This window comes from Bactrocera latifrons, unplaced genomic scaffold, assembly GCF_001853355.1.
Source record: "Bactrocera latifrons isolate USDA-ARS-PBARC rearing strain unplaced genomic scaffold, ASM185335v1 scaffold_1437, whole genome shotgun sequence".
Classification (NCBI taxonomy): Eukaryota; Metazoa; Arthropoda; class Insecta; order Diptera; family Tephritidae; genus Bactrocera; species Bactrocera latifrons.
In genome coordinates, this window is record NW_017534894.1 from 3,595 (window position 1) to 14,339 (window position 10,745).

Sequence of the window (10,745 nt, forward strand, 5' to 3'; positions counted from 1 at the left end):
TGGGTCTCTTTCGTAAAAAATATATAGTGGTAGTGTTTTTCGTAAAAAATGTGCAGAAAAGTGCAAATTAATCAAATAATTAAAAGAAAATTTGTGTTAATTGAAAAAATTGTGTTTTAATAAAAGAGCAGAAAATGCCATTAAAGTTAAATCATATAAATAAAAATTAATAAATGTGTGTTTCGTTAAAAAGTATGCAAAAAAATTGTTTAAAAAAAATATAAAGCGTGTGTTATTTAAAAAAGAAAACAGTGTTTTAATAAGAAAAAATTATAATAGAAAAGAGCAGCAAATGCCATTAATCATTTTAGGTGCAAAAAATTATAAATATACAAAAATTGTGTTTAATGGTAAAAAACTAAGGTATTAAATAAACATTTAATCTAAAAGAGCAGTAATTGCCGTTAATATATTTAAGTGCAAAAAAAATTATAGCGCCATATGTTTTGTTTTTAAATAGTTTGTGCAAAAAGTGTAAAGTATATAAATAAACATTTTTTATTAACATTTTAACTATGAAAAACTCCAATAAATCTATGAACTTCAAATATATTTTGGAATCGCCTTTTTAGTGAGTCGCATTTACTAAACTGGTAAGTTCGCAAAATAATTACTTTTCTGTAAAAAAGTTATATTGTATTTTATACAGTTTTTAAAAATTTTTTTTTATACATTTTTGTTTATTTTTATATATACGTTTTTTCAATTAGTATTGATCTACTAAGTGAAAGTCCTATTTTTGCCCAAATAGTCTATTCTACGCCTACGTTTGTTGTATTTGTTGCAATTATTAATAGCTTATAAAAAATTGTTTACAGCTTCGGAATCTATTATTTACTTGAGTAATTTCTTTATTTCCTTATCGCAATCTAAAATATGGCAAACAATTAAAATCTCATAACAATTAAATATATACAGAAAATTACTATATAAAATTAATTCATGCCGATTACTGTGATTTATGTCCGCACATAAGTATATAGAAAATGACTATACTAAATCATTACGAGCAGGCTGCTGTGATTTATGTCTGCACAAAAGTTTTGGGTTTCGTTTCAGTCTTTGCTGAGTTAAAATTATTATCAGAGAGAGATTATATTTTGGCTACGCTAACTGGCCTTTAGCTGGGCAGCATGTACGATTCTGCACGCGAGCTTTGATAGGAAATGGAATTCTTTTGAATCTTGACCTTGCAGTTTTGTTCTTTAATTCTTTTTTCAGCGATGTCTTTTTAGGTTAGTTCGTTACGTAAGGGATTAGACAGGAGAGGAGCTGTTTGAGGTTGGAATTTGTTCCTAATATAAAGTCTGTCAAATTCCTAATATAAATGTCTGTCTGTTTATTTAGTGGTATGTTTTGGTGACCAAAATAAATGGTTAAGAGTTCATAGTTACTCATTACGTATTTGTTACGTTTTCCACTGTTTTGACGTGTTTTCACGTTTGATTAAAAATACAGTTTAATTTTACAGTATTTTATATTTATTAAAATAAATGCAAATCGCACTTAACTAATACACAATTGAGTCTTTTAGTTCAAAATCAATACAGACAAAATAATACTTACATAAAAATAATGTAAAAGATACGGCAAGTTTAATGTATGATAGTCAAAAAACAGCTTAAGTTTAAGAAATATGTATTCTAAGCCTGAAACTGTACAACTTCTAGTAAAATACACTTCTCTTCTTTTTATCCTTTAGAAATATTTAAAGAGTTTTAACTATTTTACTAACAAATTGAAAACATTAATTGTAATAATATCTTATTTATGATTAAAAATACTTCTTAGATAATTATTGATCTACGCTTTAGTAGACGCGACCTTATTTTTCATACTTGTTCACATCTTTCTACCCAGCACACCACTGCCTCCGGTTTGAGTAGTACTTTTTGCACTTTCTTTGTTACTCACTGTGCCACCATTTCCATTAGCATTATTACCTAACACCGCCGCCGCCGTTTTGTACGTACTGCTGCATTGCGAGTCTGCCACGGATCTGCCATCACCCTCATCCCGACGGCAGAACTCGTTGAAGGGGCTGCTGGCGCGTTTTACATTTGTCATAGTCATATTTGTGACTACTTCGGCTTTCGTTTTGATCGTGCCAACATTCATTTTGATCTTATGCTGTCGTTCTAATATATCGGCGGTGGTGAGTTCACTGGCTTTCACTATACTCGAAGGCACATTGCTTAGCCAGGGTTTGAGCGTGCCTTTCTTTTGTACCGTGGCCGCTTTGCAACGACAAATGATGTCTGCGGGTTCACCACAAATGGAGCAAGTCTCTTTTGTGGTTGCGACGGTATTGTGCACATTTCCATTGTTGTTGCTGCTGCTTGTATTAATAGCGGCACAGTTGCTGTTGGCATTAGTCGGGTTGGTGTTATTATTGGCTGTGTTGTGTGGTGGTATATTCATAGTTTTCGTATTAGCTGTGCTCACTGATGATGAGGAAGAGGTGCCGCTGAGTTCCAGTTCATTGACAGCATCAACAATACTTTTTATGGTGCAAGTATTGCTGAGTTTGCTACTGCTGCTACTCACACTGGGCTCATCGTCGTAGTTCTTGCTTAGCAGTAATTTGGAGAGTGGTGGCGCTAGGCCTAGACCCAGATTACGTTCATGGTATACCTCCGAGATGGTGGGAGTTTCACGATTCATATGCCGCATTATTGAGTCTTGTATACTCTTCTGATTCACTTTGCTCGCATCTTTAGATGCAACACTTTGATTGCTTATTGCCGTCGTAGCATTTGTGGCTACTGATTTGAGGTCTTTCTTTGCCTCGTTTAGCAGCTCGGTATCGGCTTGAGAGAAGTAAAGGTTGGATGCGTTTACAATAAGCGCATTATCGTCTTCTTCGGGCAGACTTAAAGGCTTGCGACTACCAGCAAGTGCGTTGGCTGTGCCTGAAGCACCTTGGTGGTTCGCATTCATATTCGTAGGAGCTTCTGTACGTATATTAAGTCGATCCATGAAGAGCGCATGCTCTTTGCTAAGACGTGCAGCCACTGATGACTGTGCGTTACCCAGTTTTATTTTAGGTTTAAGACGGAAGTGTGACATCGGCGTCTGAGTTAACTCAAGTCCACGCTCAATTTCTGATTCAGAGCTTGTAGATTCCAAGTTAGCTGATAACATGGTGGGACCGACCAACGATGTAGTGGGTCCAAGGTTATTGTAGACAGGCGCCATTGGTGGCACAGGTCGTAAACTGTCGACCAACGGTAGGTTTTGTCTAGGTGGTGGCAGTGGAGGCATATGTCCAGGATGCGGAGGTGGTTGATTGTTACGTCGTAAGACCGTTGCATGCCCCGATATTTCCCAGTCGGTTGTGGAACTTGCCGAGCTGGAGCTGTCTGGACGTCGAGAAATGCCACTTGGCACAACACTCATTTCTGGAATGACACTATCACCTAAATAGTTCATACCTGCGCTTGAATAAAGATTACGTATACGAGTTTGGTGTGCTAACGCCATAGATACATTTTGCTCCACTGGGTTTTGTGTAGTCACGGGAGGGCTGGGAGTAAATGCGGCATCACTTTCACCACCACCACCAGGACGTGATACGCGTACGGGTGCACGTAAGCTGGAATAACCTAAACGAGGTCCTGTGGTTTTATTAATATGCGCTTGCGAGATGTAACCATCTGATAGTTCACTGTCAGTAGTGTTGGCCAAGCTAGAATCCTGCGTGGGATATAGTGCTGAACCAGCACTGTCTGGCGCGCTTGGTATAGATTCTGTGTCAGTGCGTCCACCATCGGGTTCACCACGTCGGCGTACATACGATATAAAGGCGCTGCCGCTGCTGCTAATTACGCGAGTGCGATTAAGTGGTGGCAGTTGCAAACCCAGTCCCATGGGTTTGGTGGAATCTGCCGAAAGGTGGGAAGTAGTTGCTGTAGGTGTTGATGTTAGCGCGAGCGCTGGATTGGATACAGATACTTGTAATTCGGCTTGTGTTTCATCAGTGAGCGATTCACAGCTGCTGGATGAGTCCAATCCTAAGCTTTTCGGTGCCTCTTGAGTGTCTACAACGAAAGAAAGATAATAATTTTAATAGATCGTATGCGATTCCTACGCCTTAACTTACCAAATAGCGCCAACAAAGCTTGCAGTACAAATTGACAGTTTCGCCGGTTCGCTTGTTTGCCTGTACGTAATGTTACTTGGTCCTGACCGACCTCTGTAAGATCGAACCCAATGGATGCCAAAAGCTCGTGACAACCTGCCACGCGCCACAAGCGCACACTCAAGGGTATCTCTATGCAAGCCTCCGTTTCAGCGGCACCTTTGGGTGGAAATTGCGCCAAAACATTTCTTATAAGTGTAATGATATCATCTGCCACATCGGCGCTATTGACTAACTTCGCCAACGCTTGCAAAGTAAGCGGCGTCAGTGCCAACAAGGCTTGTAGGCTAGCGGAGCATTGTGAAAGACGATCTTCCGGATCGGATTGTGGGAAGAAAACACTTGATGGTATGCCATTAGCAGCAGGCTCAAAGCGAAAGCCTACTGCCATCAGAAGATCTTTCCAACCGCCCACTGGTCCTGCCTTATTCTCAATGCTCTTCTGTGTTGTGTACATTGCATTCTTTTGACCCCGATGTATGCGTTGTAAGCTCTTTTCAACCAGGTGTAAGCAGACACGTAGCGCATCGCGACATTTATCAGGCGTACGCATTAGTTCACACAATGCATTTCCCATCATGGCCACTTTATTAGAAAGTCGCACATTACCACCGATTAGAAGGAAACCAGCCCAGTTGGCAGGATGAGCAAAATGTTTAGTATGTTGGACTGTCTGCATGGCTTCGGCGAGAGCTCTGTGAAAAATTAAAGCAGAGGGTGTTATTCCTGTTTATACCCATACTAGAGGGAACTTACCTAGCAGCGCGTGCACCTTGTAAGAGCGCGGAGTAAAACGCGCGCAATAATATTTTGGCAGCTGTTTCGGGCACTGGCCATAGAGATATAAGTACAGCTCCAGCACCAGCACATAACCAGCTACCCGCCAAATTGGCAACACCTGCACCAGTGATGGGTTCAATCGAGTGATAGGAGCTCAACACAACCAACTTAGCGTTGAGTTTCATAGTGAGCACATCTGCAGCGGACAGTATAAAGTCGGAGAGTTGTGGCAACTCTATATTGCCACCAGATAGTTCATTAGTTTCCTCCTCCTGTGCGCCAGCACTAGCTGTTGATTGATAATAACGTTTCTGTGTCTGTGAATCCACTACATCGCCTGGGCTTAACACAACCGCTCCCAGTTTCCAGCTGAGGTTAGCGGCAAAGTGTACACATTCTGCAGTTGGTAGCTCAGATATAACTGCTTCTTTGGTCGCATTGCAGCCCGCAATGGCCTTGGCTTGTAGCATATCAGCAACCATAGCGGCTTCTTGCAGCGAAGCAGGTGATTCCGACCAACCCCAAGTTTCGGATAGTACGGAAGGTATACGTGGACCGCCGACTACCAAGGCGGTGCTTAGATTTTCCGTAAGTTCACGTGTGCGTAAAATTTTGCTCTTCAAACGGAGCGATTGCAACGAGGGTATCGTAATTATTGAACAACGTTCCGATAAGTATTCGCCATCTTCCTTGGAGCTGCGTAATATGGCGAATGGCACTAGGTAAAGTTCATTTTCCAACACCAAAATGAGCTCTTTTCGCCCTTGTCGTGAAACTGAACAACCTGATGGTAGTAAGTCGTCGAATGGCTCCAAGAGTAAATTATAGAGTGTATGTAAGCAAGTAGGACCCTGCCAAGCGGGCAAAGTAGGTGCACGTCGCGAGCGTGTAGAGCCCTGTAGACTACCTACGGAGCGTGTAGAGCCTTGCAGACTTGCCACTGAACCACCCACAGAGCCCAAACTGAATAATGAACTTAAGGAGTAGTTGGACGAATTCATCAAGTGGTTACGATTGACCATACGCAGGAAACCACTTCGTTCGTTGGCAAAATCATCAAGTAGATTTTCAGAACTCGATCGCCACCCACTACCATCGCCTTCTAGCAAAACACTATCTGAGTTGACGCCCAAATTATCGCGCACCATGTTAATATAGCGCTCCAGGAGACTACCTTTTTGTTGTGCATTCTTTGAGTGTTCTGTAAGCTTCTCAGTAGATATCTTAAGAGTCTCCTCATTAATGTGTACTACGTGGAAACGTACAATTCCCTTCTGTGGTTGGAGGAACCAAGCGTAGAGTTCATCGCCGGCTAAACTAAAGTATAGTACGTTGGTCTTGGTACGATTAACAATATCATAAATGGATTCACTGCAAGTAATGGTTGTTTTACGAGAGATGCTGTTCGTGTCTGGGCTGGTGCGTGCTTTGCAGCGTTCTGCGGCTACCAAGGCGTCTTCACTGCGTTGAGTTGCGACAAGTATTTGTTGTAGAATATGATAGCAAGACGTTTGCAGATCAAAAAGACTTGTGCGACCTTCAGGACTGCGCTGATCATAACGCACGGACTCCAGCAGCTGTGCAGCGGTTTCCATTTGTGTGCGCGCGTCTTCGTTGTCATCGGAAGCACGTAGAGCAAGACCTGGAATGAAACCGCGTTAACCAAGAAGTTAAAACTAACTATTTACTTGATCGCCTGACTTACCGAGTTGATATCTTATTTTGGCCTCCTCTTCCGATTTGTTGATCGATTGTGCTATCGACAGACCTTGTCGCAGAAAATTAATGGCTTGCGGATGCTGACCCATTTGATGAAAAACGCGACCTATGTGAATAGCGGTTATTCGGAAAAGATTTCATGATATTAATAAAGTTTAAAAAGGTACGCACCGAGGGAACCACAAGCATATGCCTTGCTGAGCCTATCTGCTGTCAGCGCCAATTGCTTTTCATAGAATTTCACTGCATCGACAAAGCTACGTATGGATTCGTAAACTGCGCCCAAGTTTCCACAAGCGCGCGCTTGTAACGCACCAGCGCCCAAGTGTTCACACATTTCCAAATCCATTTTATGCAAACGTAATGCGCCATCGGCATCGCTCATACGTTGATAGACATTACCCAAGGCGCTAGTGGCATCCGAAACTAAAGCGCGATCGCCCAACTCACGCGCGATTTCTTGTTGATGCTCCAAACAGTTGACAGCTTGTTCGTAGTTACCTAGCGCCGAGTGTATATTTCCTAAATCTCCGTACGCAACTGCTTTCACTTCAGGACTACCGAGTTCGTGCGCGACAACCAACCGTTTCTCTAAACAAACGAGTGCTTCTTGCAAATTACCAAGCGCGCGATGGCTGTGACCCAGACCACGGTAGGCGCGTTCCTGATCGCGATAGCTTTGCAGGGCAGTAGCAAGTTGTAAATGACGTTCATGGCACTTAATGCCTTCTTCAAAGTCCCCTAAGGCATCATAGCAATCGCCCAGATGACCAAGTGCACGCGCGCGATCATGCTGCGTAGTTGGCATATTAACGCGTTCCAGGGTGCCTAATTGCTGCTCCAAATAACCGATGGCATCTTCGTATAGACCCATGTTAAGTTTGGCGATGCCCAGATTGCCGAAAGACTGTGCTTCGATACCGGAGTCCTGCAGTTCTTGTGCACGTCCCAGTTGTTGTTGATAACACTTGACCGCGTGTTGGTAGTTCCCCAAAGCCATGTGAACGGCGCCCAAGTGACCATGCGCTTTGCACTCACCAGGTAAATCGGACATCTCCTGCCTTAGCGCCAACTCCTGTGTGTGATAGCCGAGCGCTTTATCGAATTTCTTTATGAGACGATGTGCTAAGCCGAGCGCACCGCAAGCTGCGGCCTCAAGCGGTCGTTCGCGTGCATGTCGCGCAAGTGTAAGTTGGCGTTGATACATTTTAACTGCCTCCTCATACTCAGCCGTGCGCACTAATATGTCACCGATATTGCCGAGCGCACGAAACTTGCCTGGCAGATGATTTGTCATATGCGCCACAGCGAGGAAATACTTTTGACACTCCAAAGCAGCTTGCGTATTGCTCAAAGCCAAATGCGCTAGACCCAAATTACAGTAAGCGCGCCCCATATTTATCTTGTCTTGCAAATCTTTCGCCAATGCTAAGTCTTGGTCGTAGTACCGCACCGCTTCACGATAATTACCAATGCAGTAGTGGACATAACCCAGAAAATGACATGCTTTACCCTCAGCTGCCACATCGCCCAGTTCCTGTGAAAGCATCAAATACTGTTCGTAGTAGGGCACCGCCTGAGCAAACTCTTGGCGTGAGCTGAAGCAATTGCCTAGATTTAGTAGAGCGCAGGCTTCACCAGCCGTGTCCTTAAGTTCGCGCGCAATATTCAAATGAGCGCGGTAATGCATAAGCGCCATATCGTGCGCTCCCAAAGCCTGGTACGCAACTGCGAGATTTCCATGTGTGGATGCTTCAGCGCTTCGATCGTGAACCTCCTTACTGATCGTCAATTCCTGTTTGTGATATTTAATGGCCGCCTCATAGAGTCCAGCGGCTGAATAGGCATTGCCAATATTGCCATAAGCGCGACCCATACCCGCGCGGTCGTGTAACTGCCGCGCGATAGTTAGGTGAGCCTGATGTAACTTAAGCGCGGCATCGTGTTCGCCGAGTAGTTGATAGACAATACCCAAATTGGAACAAGCGCGACCTTCACCCACTTTGTCTCGTGCAGCCAGCGCCATTTCTAGTTGCTTCTCATGCCATTTCTTCGCTTGCACGCAGTCACCAGCGCAACGTGCCGCGTGTCCCAGCCCAGCATATGCACGCGCCTCAATATTACGGTCACCTAGCTGCTTGGAGATACGTAACACTTGTTCATGAAAAGTTATTGCTTGCGCGAAGTTGCGCCGATAGTGATGACTTGAGCCGAGATTCGAGTAAGCGCGCGCCTCTTCAACTTGATTGCCTAACTTGCGCGCCAGCCGTAAATGTTGTGTATGACAATCAACGGCCGAATCGAATTCACCCATTGCTAGGTAAACGGCGCCGACATTGCCGATCTCACGTGCCTCTTGCAAGCGATCGCCGATCTGCTTCACCAGTTGCACGCATTGTTTGTGGCTGGCCAAGGCATTGGGGTAATCACCAATAGCTGTGTAAACATGTCCTAATGAAGTGAGCGCTGTAGCGGCGGCTTGCGTATCCTTACACTTCATCGCGAGCACAAGTTGGTAACGATGTGCCGTGAGCGCTTCTTTATATGAACCTTGACTAAAGTAAGCCGAACCAAGATTACCATGTGCACGACACTCGCCCGCCGTATCGCCAAGACTTTTAGCCACTGCTAAGTCCTGCTGCATATAACCAATGGCCTTATCTAACTGATTAAGCGCCCAATGTGCCGAACTTAAGGCGCTGAAGACAGAGCCTCGTAATTTTAGGGAGCAGGAACCAATACGCAAAGCCGCTTCCAACACCGTGACTGCAGAATGATATTGGCCAGCCTGTAGCAGCTCCTGTCCCACTACGGATATCACCACAAATGGTGACTGGTCTAGATTCATGGCGCGCAGTTGTTGAAATGTGGGCTCCAGCGCATGACGCAGGGGACTCTTCACCGACGCCTCCATCAGCCCAGCCAGCAGCTGCTTGTGTTGTGTATCTTGCGCCAGACCAGCGCTAAATGAAGCTAACGCCTCACCATAACGGCCGAGACACTGCAGTGCGACACCTTGCCGAAAGTACGCCTTCGGCCATTGCGGACACAATTCGCGTGCCTTTGTGGCGTCCTGTAGTGCGAGCGCGAACTGACCCTGCTTGAGGCGTGCCGCTGAACGATTGCTGTAGAGTATATAGTTGCCGGGATCGAGCTGCAACGCGTCCGTATAGAGCATGACGGCAGTGACAAAGTCGCCACTCTGGCAGGCGGCGTTCGATTGGCGCACCTTCTCCAGAAATAGTGCGCGGTTGGCCGCCGGCAGCTCCGGTGTGCATTCGGGCTCATTCTGCAAGTAGAAAAAGAAAGATGGTTGAGTTAGTTAGTTGTTGTTGCGTACGCTAGTTATGTTGCGCAACTATAATAACTGTCTCTTATACACATCTAGATGTGTATAAGAGACAGCCGGTGTGCATTCGGGCTCATTCTGCAAGTAGAAAAAGAAAGATGGTTGAGTTAGTTAGTTGTTGTTGCGTACGCTAGTTATGTTGCGCAACTATAATAACTTGAGAAATCGTACATGTGGTCGCATAAACCTGCTTCAGAGACCGCGCGGATCCATGAGCAATTTTTATGATGGGAAAATGTGCAGCGATTAGGTGCACGCTTAGGCATTTAGCCACATTCCAACACAGTAAATGCGCGAGCGCAGCAAAAAAATCTCAGCTGGACGCACAGTGCGTACCAGCGCATGCAATATGTAAAGGAAATAAGCGCAGCTGAGCAAAGCGGCATGGTGACTGTGCTGAAGGCTCAGCGCATGCAGCGCACGCCATGCAGATTAACAAGTTGTAGATATTTTTGTAACACAGTGGCACTTAACAGCCATCACAAATAGGCTGGGCGTAACTAAACGCGTAAGCAGCGTTAAAAAGTCTTAACACTAATCGAATGCTCGCCAAAAGAAATATGTAAGTGTTTGCATGGTAAATAGCAAAAAGAGCGAAAAAACTGCAACGCAGATATTCGTACGCGACGCAGCCACAAAACCTATCAGCAGTAAAACCATCAGCGGCTGCGAAATTATCTCCTACCGACATTATCAATATCATAATCACCATTACAAGCATTCGCAATGGTCTTCGCCCCACACATACACAGCAAA

General features: G+C 44.5%; 1 protein-coding gene across 1 annotated transcript; it reads right to left on the reverse strand.

The window, feature by feature from the left end:
* Positions 1-1,512: 1,512 nt before the first annotated feature.
* LOC108965649 (tetratricopeptide repeat protein 28) lies at positions 1,513-9,929 on the reverse strand (the record flags this gene model as incomplete). The annotated part of the gene is made up of 5 exons (XM_018928197.1): positions 1,513-4,040; positions 4,103-4,836; positions 4,898-6,563; positions 6,627-6,746; positions 6,812-9,929. Coding segments are annotated over 5 exons (7,836 nt in total), but the record flags the coding sequence as incomplete, so codon positions are not given.
* Between the last annotated feature and the right edge of the window lie 816 nt (positions 9,930-10,745).